Genomic DNA, 22,093 nt, shown 5'->3' on the forward strand with positions numbered 1-22,093 from the left:
ATGTTCTTTGTATAGCTCTGGAAAATTGTAAAAACCTGAGCAACTTGTTATAACGTTTTTCTTACATTCGTCATAGTAAATAAATGAAAGAGAAAACCCACATAAAATAAGTGCATTATATGAGAAAACATATGCTGTCTGCTGATTGTCCTCCCACAGTCCTTTGCTGTTTTACTGGCTTGAATCTATCAAGTACTGTACTGTATGCTATTCCATCTACTTCTACTGGTAGCCTTCCCCCGACCATTTCTTATTTAAAGTTACAAAAATTACACTTTCATAGAGAATGATTCACTAACATTATTACAAAGAGTAACTTACTTTATCAGTGTAGATAAAGAACAGGGTAACCACGATGAGCTCCAGTAAGAAGATGATCAGTAACAGGATAAAGAACTGAGGAAAAACAGAGATGTTTAATGTTATATGTATGGAAATATAATATGCATGTGACTGCAGAGCACCTTTTTCAATGTGTCATTCCTCACATGTCCAGCAGGAGGCACAATAGTGTGCAGCTGTACACAATTTGTGCAGTTCTTCAAAAACATTGCGTAGTTGTGAAGCCAACATTTATGCAGAATGAGTGAAACAAAACAAACTTCAATGACTCACAGCAACACACGCAGAGGCTCCAGTGTAGTTTCCAGTGTCCACTGAGCAGATGATGCATAAGAATGTGATGAGTGTTTTGTCTACCTTATAAACGTGTTCTTAATGATTTTAGAGTCGCAATTTTACTCACTGTGATGAGGTGGTGTATTAATGCGAATGATGGAGTTGTGACCTTGACTGCCGGCGAGAGCACTCTGCCTATATTCTCTCCTCAGATACTGTCTCTCAGACAATGTCTGTGGTGAGTATCATCCTCTGTTTATTGTATCTCTTCTCCTCAGATACGTTCCAGGTCCCTATTTCACTCAGATAATGGCCCTGGCCTCACTATCTCCTCCTTAAATTATGCTCCCCTGTCCCCATCCTCCAGGATTCCTCCTTACATACAGTCCCCAGAGTCTGTCCTCCCTCAGATAATAGCCCTAATCTCTACAATGGAATCGGTATGTAATACCGACAGACCGGATCCAGGCGGTCAGAATCCCGATGCCTGGACCCCGACAGGGTTAACATAACCGACACTTTGTGGTCATTATGCTAACCCTACCCCTCCCTCGCTGGTGCCTGAACCTAACCTCCCCCCCAGTGCCTAAACCTAACCTCCCCATCCCTGCACCCTAAACCTAACCCCTTAATGCCTAACCCTAACCCTCCCCCTAGTGCCTAACCCCTAAACCAAACCCTCCCCCCAACCCCGTTACTTACCTTCGGCATCCCGGCGGTCGGGATGCTGGCACCAGGATTCTAACCAGCGTCGGTATTCTGGCGCCGGTAAGGTAAGCGTCAGCATCCAGACCGCTGGGATGCTGAACGCATACCTCTACAATCACTACTAAGATCCCTATAATCCTCATCCCTAATATCCTCAGAAGTATCCTTCTGTCCTTATCCGTCCTGTATCTGACTCTGCGGCTGAAACGCCAGGGGCTCGGATGGGGGATAACCTTGCAGGGATACCTGGCCAGGCTGCTGCTTCCACTCGGCATGTTGCTTCAGCTCTAAATTTGTTTCGCAGAGGTGCAGGGGAGTACCAGCGGATTAAAGACTACAGTTCGGTCAGAGGGCTGCATTGTAACAGGTGGAGGGCATATGATGTAAACACTGGTTATGGACCAAATGTAATAGGGTGTGAATTTTTTGTGCGAGTCAAATATGCTAATTCTTGCACATTTAGAATGTTCGAGTTTGTCCCACAACTCGCAAATGTAATAGGGTGCGAGTAATTGGGTCCCATTTTGACTTGCATGCGAGTTAAAACAGCGGGTAATCTTGCACCTTGTTATGCGACTTTCATTACAAGGTGTGAGTTAAACAGAAGCATGCACAGATCAGTGAGATACGTGCATGCTTCTGTGTCAAAAAACCTATAAAAGTGTTAAAAAAAAAAAAAAGGACGTGGATTCCCTCCCTAAAAGCACAACCGGCACCAGGCTTTTCTGAGCCGGTCCTGCTTGTGAAGATACAGGGGACAAAAGACGTAGGGGTCCCCCGTATTTTCAACAACCAGCACCAAGCTCGGTGAGCCAGTTCTGGTTGTGGAAATACATTTGACAAAATTAGTTGGGGTCTCCCGTATTATCCACAACTGGCAACGGACTCTTTCTAGCGGTGGTGTAATGCCACATCCATGGGACTCACTTCACGGGGTCCCCCTGCCAAAGCATTATCAAATCCACATTAGTCAGCCAAGGGCAGGGATCCTTGAGGGTTCCCCCTCTTCAGGGCACCCCAGGCCTGGGCTGATAGCCCAGGGCTATCCCCGGCACCCCTAGGCAGTGGGTGCCTGTGTGAGAATACCACAGCTATGGGCCCATATCAGCCACATCCCCTACTCATATGATAGTCCTACCACAGATGGGTATCTCTAAGTAAAGGGGCCTTATTGATTTTTCCGAATACCCTCCTCTCCCTAGAGAATTGTAACTGTAACTGATATTTGAAGGGATGGGCTGCGATTTGAAAAAAACAAAAACTATTTCATGTGCAGTTTGTTCTTTAGTAACTCTCACTGGTCCCAAACCGCTCATAAAATCACCAAAAAAGCGCACTTTAGTAAGTCTGCCCATAAGTCCAATAATATATGGTACCTATTCCTAGTAACATTATGACATAAAGCATACAATGGGTTAAATGTAATTTATTTTACAGTGAATAGGGGGGAGGTATGCCCCTGTAACTCTGCAAGAATCTGTTCCTGGAATGCCAGTAGGGAATTTTATACATGATTATACTATGTAAAAAGGCAATAAAGGCTAATGTCTTCTCTTGATATCCTTGTTCTGTTACTCCTTTGGCAAAGAAATTAAATTGACACCATATAGAGAACTTTATCGGGGAAGAAAAGACTCAGGGCCTGATTCGGCATGGATCGCAACTGCTAAAGCGTACGCAGACGGCCGATTGTTGCGTACTGCGCATGCATCGCAGTGCGTAAAGGTATCATTGCGATCGCGCTGCGATCACGGAGAGCCATCGCAGAGTGATTGACAGGCAGTGAGTGTTTGGGGTGGTGACGGGGGGGGAGGGTCGGAGAAACGCAGGCGTGCCTGACTGTTTGAACGCCGTTACATTGGCGTGCATAAATTAGCCACTCCGACGGCATATGCAGCTTGAGTGCTCACTGAGTGCAATGGTACCTACGTTTGCGCTGCATTGCAAGGTATTACAGATGTTAGATAGGGGAAGCGGGTGTCTTTATGTTGGTCTGCGATTGCATTCCTTAGCATATTTTCGCAGCAGACCTGATTGCGATTACGGAGCTGCAAACGCAATATGAATCAGTGCGCACTTATTTCCATTAAAGCGTAGGTGAGATCTCATGGGTGGAAGCAAAGACCAGTGAGGCACCAGGGAAAACCTTAGTTTAGACAAGTACATCACATCAGGAAATAAGCAGAGCTGTACAGTACTGTATATGTCACATGAGAAAACAAAGGTGTGATGTTTATGTAATTATGTTTCTGTATTGTCCTACTATGTATTTCATACCTCCATCCAAGGGTGTAACTGGAAATGTCATGGACCCACCACAATGTCCCATCTACAGTCAGTATCTCATAGACCAGAGTAATATCTGTATTAGAAGTAATCAGGTACAACTGTCTGAATTATTGATAGAGTAATTTTAGCCTATTAATACTGCCTGGATAGAGCCACTATAAACACGTATTACGCTCGTACTTTAAGGCTGTAACAGCTCCACTCGTCCACCCCCACCTCCTTCCTTGGCCCAATAGCAGTCATATGGATTGGCTAAGGCTATAGTTACGCTCTAACCATCAGTAGTTGAGTCATTTGTTCCAATGCATATTTTTTCCAGAATTATGTGTTGGCTACAGCAAGTAAGAAGGGGTAGACAGAGGTGGTATAAAAGGGGGGGGGGGGGAAGAGAGGCGAGGGAGGAAGGGGAGGGAGAGAAAGAGAGAGATGTGGGGAGGAGGAGATAGGGAGACAGAGGGAAGGACAGAGAAAGAGGGAGAGAGACAATGAGAGGGAGCAGTTTATGGGACACTGCATATGAGACAATACATTGGGAGCAACGCATGGGACACTAGGTTGGGAGCAGCATACTGTATGGGACACTACATTAAAAGCAGCATATGGGACACTAGGCTGGGAGCAGCGTATGGGACATTAGGCTGGGAGCATCGTGTGGGAAACTAGGCTGGGAGGAACATATGGGACCCTAGGTTGGGAGCAACATTTGGGACACTAGGGTGGGAGGAGCATGTGGGATACTAGACTGGGAGGAGCATGTGGGATACTAACCTGGGAGCAGCATATGGAACACTAGGTTGGGAGCAGCATATGGAACACTAGGTTGGGAGCAGCATATGGGACACTAGGCTGGGAGGAGCATGTCTGATACTAAGCTGGGAGGAGCATGGGGGTTACTAGGCTGGGAGCAGCATATGGGACACTAGGTTGGGAGCAGCATATAGGAGACTACGTTAAGAACAGCATATGGTGCACTAGGTTGGGAGCAACATACTGTATGGGACACTACATTAAAAGCAGCATATGGGACACTAGGTTGGGAGCAGAATACCATATGGGACACTAGGTTGGGAGAAGCATATGGGACACTGGGGCTGGGAGCAGCATATGGGACACTAGGTTGGGAGCAGTGTATGGGACACTAGGCTGGGAGAAGCATATGGGACGCTAGGTTGGGAGGAGCATATGGGACACTATGGGGTATATTTACTAAAGTGAGAGTTTTTAGAAGTGATGATGTTGCCAATAGCAACCAATCAGATTCTAGCTATTATATTCTAGAAGGTGCTATTTAAATGTTAAGTAGAATCTGATTGGTTGCTATGGGCAACATCTCCACTTCTAAAAACTCTAACTTTAGTAAATATACCTCTAGGTTGGGAGGAGCATATGGGACACTAGGTTGGGAGGAGCATATGGAACACTAGGTTGGGAGGAGCATATGGGACACTAGGTTGGGAGGAACATATGGGACACTAGGTTGGGAGCAGCATATGGGACACTAGGTTGGGAGCAGAATACTATATTGGACACTAGGTTGGGAGCAGCATATGGGGCACTAGGTTGGGAGCAGAATACTATATTGGACACTAGGTTGGGAGGAGCATATGGGACACTATGGGGTATATTTACTAAAGTGAGAGTTTTTAGAAGTGATGATGTTGCCAATAGCAACCAATCAGATTCTAGCTATTATATTGTAGAAGGTGCTAGTTAAATGTTAAGCAGAATCTGATTGGTTGCTAAGGGCAACATCTCCACTTCTAAAAACTCTAACTTTAGTAAATATACCTCTAGGTTGGGAGGAGCATATGGGACACTAGGTTGGGAGGAGCATATGGGACACTAGGTTGGGAGGAACATATGGGACACTAGGTTGGGAGAAGCATATAGGACACTAGGCTTGGAGGAACATATGGGACACTAGGTTGAGAGCAGCATATGGGACACTAGGTTGGGAGCAGCATACTGTATGGGACACTACATTAAAAGCAGCATATGGGACACTAGGCTGGGAGCAGCATATGGGACATTAGGCTGGGAGCATTGTGTGGGAAACTAGGCTGGGAGGAACATATGGGACCCTAGGTTGGGAGCAACATTTGGGACACTAGGGTGGGAGGAGCATGTGGGATACTAGGCTGGGAGGAATATGTGGGATACTAGACTGGGAGGAGCATGTGGGATACTAGCCTGGGAGCAGCATATGGAACACTAGGTTGGGAGCAGCATATGGGACACTAGGCTGGGAGGAGCATGTCTGATACTAGGCTGGGAGGAGCATGTGGGATACTAGGCTGGGAGCAGCATATGGGACACTAGGTTGGGAGCAGCATATGGGACACTAGGTTGGGAGCAGCATATGGGACACTAGGTTGGGAGCAGCATATAGGAGACTACGTTAAGAACAGCATATGGGACACTAGGTTGGGAGCAGAATACCATATGGGACACTAGGTTGGGAGAAGCATATGGGACACTGGGGCTGGGAGCAACATTTGGGACACTAGGGTGGGAGGAGCATGTGGGATACTAGACTGGGAGGAGCATGTGGGATACTAACCTGGGAGCAGCATATGGAACACTAGGTTGGGAGCAGCATATGGAACACTTTGTTGGGAGCAGCATATGGGACACTAGGCTGGAAGGAGCATGTCTGATACTAAGCTGGGAGGAGCATGGGGGTTACTAGGCTGGGAGCAGCATATGGGACACTAGGTTGGGAGCAGCATATAGGAGACTACGTTAAGAACAGCATATGGTGCACTAGGTTGGGAGCAACATACTGTATGGGACACTACATTAAAAGCAGCATATGGGACACTAGGTTGGGAGCAGAATACCATATGGGACACTAGGTTGGGAGAAGCATATGGGACACTGGGGCTGGGAGCAGCATATGGGACACTAGGTTGGGAGCAGTGTATGGGACACTAGGCTGGGAGAAGCATATGGGACGCTAGGTTGGGAGGAGCATATGGGACACTATGGGGTATATTTACTAAAGTGAGAGTTTTTAGAAGTGATGATGTTGCCAATAGCAACCAATCAGATTCTAGCTATTATATTCTAGAAGGTGCTATTTAAATGTTAAGTAGAATCTGATTGGTTGCTATGGGCAACATCTCCACTTCTAAAAACTCTAACTTTAGTAAATATACCTCTAGGTTGGGAGGAGCATATGGGACACTAGGTTGGGAGGAGCATATGGAACACTAGGTTGGGAGGAGCATATGGGACACTAGGTTGGGAGGAACATATGGGACACTAGGTTGGGAGCAGCATATGGGACACTAGGTTGGGAGCAGAATACTATATTGGACACTAGGTTGGGAGCAGCATATGGGGCACTAGGTTGGGAGCAGAATACTATATTGGACACTAGGTTGGGAGGAGCATATGGGACACTACGGGGTATATTTACTAAAGTGAGAGTTTTTAGAAGTGATGATGTTGCCAATAGCAACCAATCAGATTCTAGCTATTATATTGTAGAAGGTGCTAGTTAAATGTTAAGCAGAATCTGATTGGTTGCTAAGGGCAACATCTCCACTTCTAAAAACTCTAACTTTAGTAAATATACCTCTAGGTTGGGAGGAGCATATGGGACACTAGGTTGGGAGGAGCATATGGGACACTAGGTTGGGAGGAACATATGGGACACTAGGTTGGGAGAAGCATATAGGACACTAGGCTTGGAGGAACATATGGGACACTAGGTTGAGAGCAGCATATGGGACACTAGGTTGGGAGCAGCATACTGTATGGGACACTACATTAAAAGCAGCATATGGGACACTAGGCTGGGAGCAGCGTATGGGACATTAGGCTGGGAGCATCGTCTGGGAAACTAGGCTGGGAGGAACATATGGGACCCTAGGTTGGGAGCAACATTTGGGACACTAGGGTGGGAGGAGCATGTGGGATACTAGGCTGGGAGGAATATGTGGGATACTAGACTGGGAGGAGCATGTGGGATACTAGCCTGGGAGCAGCATATGGAACACTAGGTTGGGAGCAGCATATGGGACACTAGGCTGGGAGGAGCATGTCTGATACTAGGCTGGGAGGAGCATGTGGGATACTAGGCTGGGAGCAGCATATGGGACACTAGGTTGGGAGCAGCATATGGGACACTAGGTTGGGAGCAGCATATGGGACACTAGGTTGGGAGCAGCATATAGGAGACTACGTTAAGAACAGCATATGGGACACTAGGTTGGGAGCAGAATACCATATGGGACACTAGGTTGGGAGAAGCATATGGGACACTGGGGCTGGGAGCAGCATATGGGACACTAGGTTGGGAGCAGTGTATGGGACACAAGGCTGGGAGAAGCATATGGGATGCTAGGTTGAGAGGAGCATATGGGACACTATGGGGTATTTTTACTAAAGTGAGAGTTTTTAGAAGTGATGATGTTGCCAATAGCAACCAATCAGAGTCTAGCTATTATATTCTAGAATGTGCTATTTAAATGTTAAGTAGAATCTGATTGGTTGCTATGGGCAACATCTCCACTTCTAAAAACTCTAATTTAGTAAATATACCTCTAGGTTGGGAGGAGCATATGGGACACTAGGTTGAGAGGAGCATATGGAACACTAGGTTGGGAGGAGCATATGGGACACTAGGTTGGGAGGAACATATGGGACACTAGGTTGGGAGGAACATATGGGACACTAGGTTGGGAGCAGCATATGGGACACTAGGTTGGGAGCAGAATACTATATTGGACACTAGGTTGGGAGCAGCATATGGGACACTAGGTTGGGAGCAGAATACTATATTGGACACTAGGTTGGGAGGAGCATATGGGACACTGGGGTATATTTATTAAAGTGAGAGTTTTTAGAAGTGATGATGTTGCCAATAGCAACTGAACAGATTCTAGCTATTATATTGTAGAAGGTGCTAGTTAAATGTTAAGCAGAATCTGATTGGTTGCTAGGGGCAACATCTCCACTTCTAAAAACACTAACTTTAGTAAATATACCTCTAGGTTGGGAGGAGCATATGGAACACTAGGTTGGGAGGAACATATGGGACACTAGGTTGGGAGGAGCATATGGGACACTAGGTTGGGAGGAACATATGGGACACTAGGTTGGGAGGAGCATATGGGACACTAAGTTGGGAGCAGCATATGGGACACTAGGTTGGGAGCAGAATACTATATTGGACACTAGGTTGGGAGCAGCATATGGGACACTAGGTTGGGAGCAGAATACTATATGGGACTAGGTTGGAGGCAGAATACTATATGGGACACTAGGTTGGGAGCAGGATACTGTACGGGATACTACATAAGGAGCAACATATGGGACACTAGGTTGGGAACAGAATACTATATGGGATACTAGATTGGGAGCAGAATACTGTATGGGACACTAGGTTGGGAGCAGCATATGGGACACTAGGTTGGGAGCAGCATATGGGACACTAGGCTGGGAGGAGCATGTCTGATACTAGGCTGGGAGGAGCATGTGGGATACTAGGCTGGGAGCAGCATATGGGACACTAGGTTGGGAGCAGCATATGGGACACTAGGTTGGGAGCAGAATACTGTATTGGACAGTAGGTTGGGAGCAGCATTTGGGACACTAGGTTGGGAGCAGAATACTATATTGGATACTAGGTTGGGAGGAGCATATGGGACACTAGGTTGAGAGGAGCATATGGAACACTAGGTTGGGAGGAGCATATGGGACACTAGGTTGGGAGGAATATATGGGACACTAGGTTGGGAGGAACATATGGGACACTAGGTTGGGAGCAGAATACTATATTGGACACTAGGTTGGGAGCAGCATATGGGACACTAGGTTGGGAGCAGAATACTATATTGGACACTAGGTTGGGAGCAGCATATGGGACACTAGGTTGGGAGCAGAATATGGGACACTAGGTTGGGAGCAGAATACTATATTGGATACTAGGTTGGGAGGAGCATATGGGACACTAGGTTGAGAGGAGCATATGGAACACTAGGTTGGGAGGAGCATATGGGACACTAGGTTGGGAGGAATATATGGGACACTAGGTTGGGAGGAACATATGGGACACTAGGTTGGGAGCAGAATACTATATTGGACACTAGGTTGGGAGCAGCATATGGGACACTAGGTTGGGAGCAGAATACTATATTGGACACTAGGTTGGGAGGAGCATATGGGACACTGGGGTATATTTACTAAAGTGAGAGTTTTTAGAAGTGATGATGTTGCCAATAGCAACCAATCAGATTCTAGCTATTATATTGTAGAAGGTGCTAGTTAAATGTTAAGCAGAATCTGATTGGTTGCTAGGGTCAACATCTCCACTTCTAAAAACTCTAACTTTAGTAAATATATCTCTAGGTTGGGAGGAGCATATGGTACACTAGGTTGAGAGGAGCATATGGAACACTAGGTTGGGAGGAACATATGGGACACTAGGTTGGGAGGAACATATGGGACACTAGGTTGGGAGGAACATATGGGACACTAGGTTGGGAAGAGCATATGGGACACTAGGTTGGAGCAGCATATGGGACACTAGGTTGGGAGCAGAATACTATATTGGACACTAGGTTGGGAGCAGCATATGGGGCACTAGGTTGGGAGCAGAATACTATATGGGACTAGGTTGGAGGCAGAATACTATATGGGACACAAGGTTGGGAGCAGGATACTGTACAGAACACTACATAAGGAGCAGCATATGGGACACTAGGTTGGGAGCAGCATATGGGATGCTAGGTTGGGAGCAACATATGGGACACTAGTTTGGGAGCAGCACATGGGACACTAGGTTGGGAGCGGAATACTATATGGGACACTAGGTTGGGAGCAGGATACTGTACGGGACTCTACATAAGGAGCAGCATAAGGGACACTAGGTTGGGAGCAGCATATGGGACACTAGGTTGGGAGCAGCATATGGGATGCTAGGTTGGGAGCAACATATGGGACACTAGGTTGGGAGCAGCATATGGGAAACTAGGTTGGGAGCAGCATATGGGACACTAGGTTGGGAGCAGCATATGGGACACTAGGTTGGGAGCAGCATATGGGACACTAGGTTGGGAGCAGCACATGGGACACTAGGTTGGGAGCGGAATACTATATGGGACACTAGGTTGGGAGCAGGATACTGTACGGGACTCTACATAAGGAGCAGCATAAGGGACACTAGGTTGGGAGCAGCATATGGGACACTAGGTTAGGAGCAGAATATTATATGGGACACTAGGTTGGGAGCAGCATATGGGACACTAGGTTGGGAGAAGAATATTATATGGGACACTAGGTTGGGAGCATTATACTGTACGGGACATTACATAAGGAGCAGCATATGGGACACAAGTTGGGAGCAGCATATGGGACACTAGGTTGGGAGGAGCATATGGGACACTAGGTTGGGAGCAGTACATGGGACACTAGGTTGGGAGAAGAATACTATATGGGACACTAGGTTGGGAGCAGGATACTGTACGGTACACTACATAAGGAGCATTATATGGACACTAAATTGGGAGCAGCATATGGGACACTATGGGTGGAATTAAATTGTTTTCAGCCCCATTCGCGCCCGACGGAGCTATTCAATTATTGCTCCTGTCGGGCGCGATCAGCTGCCAGCGCTCCATTTCAGCTCGCAGCCCCAGGGGGGTGTGAACTGAAATGGGCAAAAAGTGACCTGTGTGGGTGCCCAAACAGCACTTTTCACGATCGCGCCCAGCAGTTTGGTTGGAGGAAGCCGATTTACGCGGCTAAACCCGACCACTTTGGGCGCGATCAGTGAGGAAAACAGGAACAATTGAATAGCGGCCCGCAATCTCTCGTCACTTTAGACGGGAGATCCGGACCGCGAAAACAATTGAATACCGCCCTATGACGGGAGCAGCACATGAGGCATTACGGTGTGAGCAGCATATGGGACACTATGGGGGAGATTCAATTACACGTTGACAGTTTGCGTTGCATATTTATCTGCCAGCTATGGTACGCTGATTCTGCCCGCACCTCTATAGTTTGCGCACAGAATCAACCTGCCATGACATAACGTGGGTAGCTGCCAGAAACGACGGGAAAGTAATGATGTATATTGGACAATGATTTTATGGAAGGATTATAATGAATCTGAGCTAGAATGTTATATTGGGATATACACACACGCACACGAGCAAAGCAAATTATTCAAAGTAATGGGAACCTGATAATGTTTTCATGTAAGCCCAACTGTTTTATATTAAACAGAATATATGATTGACATTTCATTTTGTATAGAAAGATGCCTTCTAAGAACACATATAATGTGTCACTGGTGTTGTATTATTCAATGTGATGGAAAATATTCAACTTGTATTATAATGAGCATATTAAATATTAAATGGTTATAAATAATTTGCTTTACTATTCGTGACCCTTTTTCATGCTATTCCCCAGAGCTCTCTGCCTAAAAACACCCCTGCATTGCTGCCCACCTCAGTGTTAGGGGCTCTTTGCAGTCATGGAATAACCGCCGAGCAGTCTAGACACCCGATGATAAAACTACTGACTGTCAGGGTTTCAACAGTCCAGGTTTCAAGGATGTTTGTGCCTGTATTGCTAGGTGGGCTTGAGGACTGGAGATGGAAACTACTACACAATGAATTAGGCATTTGTTGTTATTACAGTAGACAAATAAAATCTAACAGCTGATCAGTTACTCTCCAACATACAGGACACCTTACCAAATGTCCTGCCATGACCAGAACGGTGCTGACACCAATGACTGCCAGTATGGTACTGTTGGGCGTTATGTGCACCGCAGGCCTTCTCCTGTGATGTGCTTGATAATGCTGGGGTATATGTATGGGCGAGGAGCTGGGTGCATCTCTGGGAAATGTGGCACAACACGATGTTATCACACTATCTGAAAAGGACATATCACCCGTTTTTCAGTTCTGGATTCCGATTATAGAACTTTGAGTGTATGAGAAATAGTCATTTGTAAGTATTTCTGTGGTGACCGTTCTCTCTCTCTTAGCCCATTGCTTGCGGTGTATTTGATATTTTTTAGACAGTGACAATCAAAGACTAGAAAAAGGATTCATTTGAAAATAAAACAATTTTTTTTTTTCTATTCCAAATGTCCACTGAGGGCTTTTACCACATGTGAAATAATTCATAGTAACTAAGGAGGAAGCTGCAGATATGTAACTGAGAAAACATGTCACAAGTGATCATAAAATATGTATCTGTAATCCACACCTCTTCCTCGTGTGCAGCACAGAGTAACCACAGTTGTGCGGCCTGCCATCTCTGTGGTGTATATTGAGATAGTAAAATCAATTTTAGTTCCCGCTCAAACCCTCCTGGGTAAGCTATAAAGTGTGTTTTTATTTCCTGCTCTTCCCTCAGCTCCAGACTTCTATACTGTAATATTTCAAGCCGCAGTTTCTCGGCAAAGCTGGCGTAGTGCTGAGGACTGAATGTCACACAGCTGGCATCCTCTGTTAGATCGCCGTTAACCTTTCCGTTCTCCACATTAACAAAACTAAAAAGGTGCAAACTATGGATAACCGGGAGCAATGGTCTCTTTTTACGCAGATCAATTCTTCCACATAATTTCAGCTTCATAACCTTTAAAGATGCAGGAAAACCTAAACATTATATTAAAGACATTTTTAACTAGATTGCAAACTATCCTTTGGTTGGCAGCAGCTTCATCACAGTAAAAATAAATTAGCCTCTGACTAAAGGGTGAGAAACACCTCTCCAGATCACAGATGCTGGGAAGGGGCAAATGGTAACAATTCTAACAAAAAAATAAAAAGTAAACATTCAAGAAAAACTATATCTAGACAACGGCACCTTGTTCGATATGCTTTGCCGTCACCTCTCTAGCTACTGTATGCTCTACTGGTGCATCCCCGGCCATGGTATACTTTACAGGTGCCTCCCAGGCCCAGATATACTTTACTGGTGCCTCCATGGCCCAGATATACTTTACCGGTGCCTCCCTGGCCCGGATATACTTTACCAGTGCCTCCCTTGCCCAGATATACTTTACCGGTTCCTCTCTCGCCCAGATATACTTTACCGTTGCCTTCATTGATATGCATGCCTGATAATGCAGTGGAAAAAATTCTGCACAGCATTTTTAAGGGGAAAAAACTAATGGGCTTGGACATTGTTCCCATTAAACATCAGATTTTGCCATTTTATTTAAAAAAAATAAATGTTTTTTGAAAATGGAAGCAGACATCTGACTGATTACTGAGGATCAACCCCACAATTTTCTTGTGCACCCGTTTTCATATATACTGTAACTGCGTCCAAATGGAGTCCTGTTCATCAAAGCATGGGTCCACCACATAATCCTATCAGGCCATTCACCCCACCCACCTACCTCAGCCATCTCTTCCTCGTCTACTACCTGCCCTCAGGTCCCCATCCACATTGCTCATGTCATCTGTCTGTCTCCGCTCTTCCCTAGATTGTAAGCTCCTAGGAGCAGGGTCATCCTCCCTCCTGCTCTCACAGCTCTCTTCTCTAGCACTTCTATGACAGCCTTCACCTTTAGAGCTGTACTGTGTATGAGAATTGTGTTGCTAATTGTTACTTGTGCTCTGTTTATGTTTTGGTTACTGTATTGTAATGTAATGTTCTGTGCACCCTGTACTGTCCTATTGCTGCCATATGTACGGCACTGCAGACCTCTTGTGGCGCCTTATAAATAACATGTAATAATAATAATAATAATAATAAAGGTTATTACCACGCAAGATGTTTCATTTACACTGATACTTACATATTGGGAGATATTGTTCTGTTCCAGTAGCGGATTTACCGCTAGGCACCCCAGGCGTCCGCTTAGGGCCCGGTGGGTCCAAGGGGGCCTGTCAACAGGTGCATTGATTGGAGAGCATTTATATTTCCAGCAGTAACCTCAGCTCCGCCAAACATGTCCGAGCGCTGGGCTGGCTGATCCCCAGGAAGCTGTCAGTGATGACAGCTGCTGGGTGCCAGCTCCAGCGCAGCAGGCGCCGGCCAGTATCTTCCTCCCACAGTCTGTGCCTTGTGCGTGTGATCCGCCATGACGCACCTGCATATGATGTCACACGCACAGTGAGAGGAGCCGGGACGCGTGCAGAGGAGTGAGCTGCTGTCTGCTGACCCCTGCTGAGGTATGTGTCTCTGGTGCCAGCCTGCAGTGTTTAATGTAATGTACCAGCCGCGGGGGGAGGAGGGGGGGACTGGGGGCACACACTATCACCTTGTAGCAATCCTCAGGGCCAGGCTCAGACAAAGAGGGGGGGGGTACATACACATTATCACATTGTCTGAGCCTGGCCCTGAGGATTGCTACAAATGGGGGGGGCACACACTGTCACAAATTAAAATATAGTGCTATGTATATTTTGAGAAGGGGGGCCCCAAATTGCTGTCCTGCTTAGGGCCCCATGAGGTCTAAATCCGCCACTGTTCTGTTCTATGTCATGTTCCCTGTATCATTTTATCCTACTGTTGCCCAGTTTATGTGTGGTTACTGTATTACAGCATAATTGCAGCATGTCACACGTAAGCTCTTGTATAATGCTATAAGATTAGCCCTTATGCAGCATAAAGTGAAGCAGTTGCTGCATATGTAATGTGTTTGCAGTTGGTGGTTACTACAGTAAAGTGGTGGAGGAGGGGCAGCACTGCATATTTTTATAAATTGGGAATTGTGTACTATAATGGATGTGCTATGTGATGGATATTAGAATGAATTAGGTTCTTGCAGTATATTATGATAAAATACAGGTGCTGGATATTTTAATTAACTCCGAATGACTATAATTCAAAGAACTGTTTAACGTTAATAGATTTTGGAGTGGAACATGAACATAAATTTCCCTGTGTTCTTCTCTTCTACTGACTCTGCTGCGCTGGTCGCCCATCAACTCGCACCAACAATTGTATATACTACTTCCCTGCTTGTATGTAGTCTAACTGACCGTACTCCCTTATATTGTATACACTACTTCCCTGCTTGTATGCAGTCTAACTGACTGTACTCCCTTATACTGTATACACTACTGACCTGCTTGTATGCAGTCTAACTGACTGTACTCCATTATACTGTATACACTACTTTCCTGCTTGTATGCAGTATAACTGACTGTACTCCCTTATACTGTATACACTACTTCCCTGCTTGTATGTAGTCTAACTGACTGTACTCCCTTAAACTGTATACATTACTTTCCTCCTTATATGCAGTCTAACTGACTGTACTCCCTTATACTGTATACACTACTTCCTTGCATGTATGCAGTCTAACTGACTGTACTCCCTTATACTGTATACACTACTTCCCTGCTTGTATGCAGTCTAACTGACTGTACTCCCTTATACGGTATATACTACTTCCCTGCTTGTATGCAGTCTAACAGACTGTACTCGGTTATACTGTATACACTACTTCCCTGCTTGTATGCAGCTTAACTGACTGTACTCCCTTATACTGTATACACTACTTCCCTGCTTGTATACAGCCTAACTGACTGTATTCCCTTATACTGTATACATTACTTCCCTGCTTGTATGCAGCCTAACTGACTGTACTACCTTATACTGTATATACTACTTCCCTGCTTGTATGCAGTCTAACTGACTGTACTCCCTTATACTGTATACACTACTTCCCTCCTTATATGCAGTCTAACTGACTGTACTCCCTTATACTGTATACACTACTTCCCTGCTTGTATGCAGTCTGACTGTAATCCCTTATACTGTATACACTACTTCCCTGCTTGTATGTAGTCTAACTGACTGTACTCCCTTATACGTTTTACACTACTTCCCTGCTTGTATGCAGTCTAACTGACTGTACTCGGTTATACTGTATACACTACTTCCCTGCTTGTATGCAGTCTAACTGACTGTACTCCCTAATACTGTATACACTAGTTCCCTGCTTGTATTCAGCCGGACTGTACTCCCTTACACTGTATACACTACTTCCCTGCTTGTATGTAGTCTAACTGACTGTACTCCCTTATTCGTTTTACACTACTTCCCTGCTTGTATGCAGTCTAACTGACTGTACTCGGTTATACTGTATACACTACTTCCCTGCTTGTATGCAGTCTAACTGACTGTACTCCCTAATATTGTATACACTAGTTCCCTGCTTGTATTCAGCCTGACTGTACTCCCTTATACTGTATACACTACTTCCCTGCTTGTATGTAGTCTAACTGACTGTACTCCCTTATACTGTATACAATACTTCCCTGCTTATATGCAGTCTGAGTGCACTCCCTTATACTATATACACTACTTCCCTGCTTGTATGCAGTCTAACTGACTGTACTCCCTTATACTGTATACACTACTTCCCTGCTTGTATGCAGTCTAACTGACTGTACTCCCTTATACGGTATACACTACTTCCCTACTTGTATGCAGTCTAACTGTACTCCCTTATACTGTATGTTGGCTATGTCTAAATGAAGATGAATTGCATGTATACATTTTTTAAAGGGCCACACATGGGCAGATTTATTATAAAATGTGGCCAGCCCCCAAAAAGTAAGTATCCTTACTGCAAATGATTGCAATTAAGGATTCTTTTTTTTCGGAGGAATGTATCAATCTAAATCATCAGGACAAGGGCTCTGATAAGATCACATCCTGGGGATCAGTAAGAAGTTAGGTGATCTCATACGGGATCACTTTACTTCCAGGTTTCTGACCCGTCCACTCTACTGTGCATGTACAAGGCGAAGGAGACACGATCATTGGTATCACCTCCAGCCCACTGAATAGGGATTGCAAAATCCCCATCTGGCAGAAGTGCCCTATTGAAGGTAAAGGGCTAACGGTTCTCGGATTTTGTTAAACATCATCCTCATAGAAAGCTATGGGGACGGCTGCCACGAGGACTAGTGGCCAGAAGGTAGGAGTTATCTCTAGTGTCATCTTCTTTCTTTGTTATTATATACACTTATTTTAAGGGCAGAATTGCTTGATAAATAGTTCTCTAAACTTTAAATACTTGTTGGATTATATAAACATAACATCTAGCAAAATTCACAAATGTACATAAAAACAGTTTCAGGAGCCTATAAGAACGGTCGGGTGAAGGCACGCCACTACCAATATTACTCGCAGTAAAATGAGCGGTAATGTGTGCAGCCGGTGCCAGCAGCAGGTCGCTCAGAACTGAATCCCCCTAAATGTTACATTTATACGTCATCCTGCAACTTGTCACTCACAATTCTTGGTCTCTGTATTACAAATACTGTTCCAATACTATACAGCTTGTAAAATGATTTGTACTCACACTCAGCAGTAGGTATTTGTTCTCTTTAATAGCACCAATGCAGCCCAGGAACGCCACGATCATCACGATAGTTCCTGTAGCTATCAGCAGGTTGGCAGCAGACAGCGAAGGGAAAGAGGAGGAGAGCGTGGCAAAGTTCCCCTGTGTCACGGCCAACCAGATACCGACTCCAAGGATTCCACATCCTCCCAGCTGCCGAGACACAACGAGAGAGGAGAATGATGGTGAACAAGTCATCTATGTAATGGCCGGCATGAACCAGCTCCAAATTTATTCACAACAGCATTCCTGCTTTCTTTAGAATTTATAAAGGCCAAGTCATTAAATCAGAACAGCTTTATTGGTTGGATAAAACAAAACAGAGGTGATGGTTTCTGAGCCAAGTACACTGCAGCAACACATGTTGTGTAACAAAGAGCAGCAGGCAGCACAACAGGGCACCTGCACTAATGTACATCCAGTCTGAGGTGCTTCCAGTGCTCTACAACAAACCACAGTGATCAGTATTGTACTGGACAGGTAAATATTGAGGGATATGGCTGAAGGATTAAGGAGTAATCGGCTTACAAAAGCTACATAAAAGGCTAGCATTTAAAATAACAAAATGCACATCGGATTAGGAGGCAAACTGTGATAGTGTCGAGTAGCATTTTAACTCATTGAGGAAGATTTGTGATTTGAAGCAGACAAGAAAACACGTATTACTTTCTGCAAGTAGAATATTAATACTAAGGATACATTAGTCTGAAATGTAAGCAGAAAAAGAAACTTATTTTGAATTAAAAGATACCGACATATCGGAAAATGTAATTAATTATAACATTTTTCATTACGCAAGGAGGGGAAGAAAACACTACATACAGCAGCAATACCACGGCTGATCCATGATAACGAGACCAAATATTGGACAAAGCGAATGTCTCATACCATAAAAATCTGCAGTGTTTAAACAGGAAACGCAAATATTCTAATACATTCTACGTCGCAAAAACTTAAATTATTTTTTTTAACTTAATCAATTCACGTTAACTACCTTTTTATATGAGACAATGTGGCACTTATCTTAGGTATAAGGACAGTGAGACCAGAATACACAAGGAGGCTTCACAAGTACAAGTAAGAATAATAATAGTACAGAGTAAAGTGGAACAGAATATGTTGGCACTATGTAAATGTTAATACATAAATAAATGATAATATAATAAAAGACTCTAAGGAACTACAAATCATTGCTACTGTAGTGTGCACTCAGGACCTGATTCAGAGGCGCTCGCTGTTTGCGAGCACTCGCTCTGAATCAGGGCATTCTTTTTTTTTCCAGCCTCCAGGCCGCTCACACAGCTGTGGGTGACCACCCACAGCTTGTGCAAGCGGCCTGGCGATGATCGTGATTATCATGACCATCGGGCTTGCGGCAAAAACCTGCGGTAGGGTCTCGTCTCCCGCAAGCCCGAGTGGACTTTGTGCTCTAATAGAGCAGGAAGTCCACTACTGACATCACTAGTGATGTCAGTAGGGCCGCCCACAAACGGCAGGCATTCCTAAGGGAACGCCTCCGTTTGTGCAGCCATCCCCCCCTCCCCGCCTACAAAACGGGGCGAACTGTCAATCAACATCGACAGCCGTCCCGTCTTGTAATGAGCCCTGGAGCGATGGCGCTGCCGTCGCTTGCTGGGGATAGCGCATGTGCACGTCGAAGGCGGTGCATGTGCAGTGGGGGAACATCGACCCACTCGCGAGCGGGTCTCAATCAGATCCTTAGTTTTCAGATGTCATACATAGTATTGAAGGCATTTTGTTCCTGTGCTGTAATAAGATCGTACACCAACTGATCCCCGAAAACCCAATATTATCTTTCTGGGCCGTGTTATTCTTTCTTACAAATTTCCAATACATTGGGTAAAATATAAAGCTGTATAGAAAGAATTCCCAAATGTTTGTGCCTATCTGGATTCTAAGTGCAAAATAATTTAATTCTACTACACAATAGTGTGAATTTTACTGTTATGTTGTGTTTGTAGTTGTGTAATGTTGTGTTTGTAGCTGTGTATAGTAAACTGTGCTATGGGCTAACCTGCATTGGAAAGTCTGATTTATTTGTTCATCTATCTATAAACACTAGAAAAAACGTGCTTCTGTTTACACAAGTCCTAAGTGACTCTTTGTTCATTTAAATGATAGGAGGGGAGATACAGACATGACTGCGAGCAAGGCAGGCAGCTAATTGCAACGTGTAACACCCAGTGTATTATGTGTTCATTCCTAATGTTTCCTTATGAGAGGACATGGCTATTGCGTGCATATAATGCCGGGATTTCTCTCCCTGCTGGATTTTCAGAAAGGGGATTATAGTTAAATCCAAGATGTAAGAGACAAAAGCAAGAGAGAGAAAAAAAACAAGACAGGTGCAGAGAAAGAAATATCCGCACTTTTCAATATAAGCTTTCTGAACTATCAGCAAAGGTCTTCTGAATATACACTTCTACAAGCATTATGGGTGCAGTTTTCTTTATCAGTACATAAATTAGCTATTGAATAACACTGATATACTGTATGTAAAGGAACCCCCACAATAAGAGTCACTTATGAACACTGGAAAGATTACTTAGCTTTTGGATATCATCTAAGAATTCGGTGATTGGGAGCTGGTCATTAGTTTAAGGGACACTGGGCCTGATTCAGACCCGCTCTAGAGCGCATAGCGCTCGCAAGCGGGTTGATGGTGGCCCAGTGTGCACGCATGCTCCACGCGTGTGCGCAAGCCTCGTAGCGAGTGAGAACTTCACTTGCTCCGGGGTTCGCAACAAAACAGGACGGCTGTCGATGTTGCTCGACAACTCGCCCCGTTTTGTAGGCGGGTAGGGGGGGTGGCTGCACAAACAGAAGCCTGCCGTTTGTGGCCGGCCCTACTGACATCACGAGTGATGTCAGTAGTGGACTTCCTGCTCTATTAGAGCAGGAAGTCCACTCGGCATTCACGAGTGCTGAGACGGTTAGGTCTAGACTAGAGAGCTCTAATGGACCTGTGACGTCACACCCACGTGACCCGGCATCAAAGGGGGAGGGGCGGGGATGCTAACGGGGGACCAAAAGTGTCCCCTCGCAGGCTCGCTACGCTTCGAGCATGGTGGCTCGCTACGCTCACCACAAATATTTATTTCCCCTCTATGCCCACGTGGATGGTAATACCGGAGTGGTCCAGCCCTCCTGCAGGGGTCACGTGGTTGATACGTCACAGAGGTCCTTTCTGCACATAGGATCTAGTATCAGCCGAGACCCTACATTAGGGTCTCCTCGCAATGCCAATTTTCGCGATAACCGTGAGCATTGCCAGGCTGCTCACACAAGCTGTGGGTGGTCACCCACAGCTATGTGAGCGGCCTGGAGGCGGCAATGAAAAAAAAAATGAACGTTGTGCCATCAGAAACCTTTAACGCTGGCACATCACGTCAGCAAGATTCATTTTCCTGGGTACCCCAGAGGGCAAAATGAGCGATGCTGCTCCACCATAATTCTCGCCATTGTGCGCAGCATCACATCATGGCCATAAATCTCTGAGAATTGAAGAGCCCCCATAATATAAAAACAGTCACAATGCCCCATTGCCATGACGTATATAAATCATAAACATTGCATCAGTAAATATTATGCACAGAGAGAAAAAGAAAATGTAAAATTGCTGTGATAAATAGTAAGTGACAGAAACATTAACATCGCCTAATCTACACCAATCATCTGTAAGCCGTAATGCTGGGGAGTTTTACTAAGATTTAACCTTTGATTTAACACGACAATATCTGTTTTAATGTTCTGATGTCAAGGCAAAAACAACTGGTATCAGACACATCAGATAAAAGCTTCACACAAACCGCTCTGACAACATGAATGAGAACTGGTGCAATGCATCAAAAACAGACCTTTACACACAGGAAGATCTCAAACACCTCCAATGCTGTTACACCTCTGCAGAATACAGAGGAGAACACGTGGACTAGTTTGACTAAAAAAAGGGTAATGACTGAACATTTCTATTTATTAATGTGGAGAAACAAAAAACTCAATCCATTGATATTATACTGTTAGCAATGTGTTGTAATACAGGCGACAAAGAAGCTGAATCCTAAACCAAGCAGAAAACGTCAGTATCAGGACACTGTGTGCTGTCCATGGTCCTGA

At 45.0% G+C, this 22,093-nt stretch overlaps 1 protein-coding gene across 2 annotated transcripts in view; it reads right to left on the minus strand.

Annotated features, from left to right (window-relative positions):
* The window catches only part of TSPAN4 (tetraspanin 4), a 752,131-nt gene that overhangs the window by 56,212 nt on the left and 673,826 nt on the right, over positions 1 to 22,093 (minus strand). For both annotated transcript variants that reach the window (XM_088470984.1, XM_088470983.1), the window contains 2 exons: positions 17,918 to 18,109; positions 322 to 396 (listed from right to left, as the gene is read on the minus strand). In XM_088470984.1, the coding sequence (XP_088327110.1) occupies positions 322 to 396; positions 17,918 to 18,109 (267 nt within the window). The remainder of the gene's footprint in view (positions 1 to 321; positions 397 to 17,917; positions 18,110 to 22,093) is intronic.

This window comes from Taudactylus pleione, unplaced genomic scaffold, assembly GCF_031769625.1.
Source record: "Taudactylus pleione unplaced genomic scaffold, aTauple2 ptg000109l, whole genome shotgun sequence".
Taxonomy (NCBI): domain Eukaryota; kingdom Metazoa; phylum Chordata; class Amphibia; order Anura; family Myobatrachidae; genus Taudactylus; species Taudactylus pleione.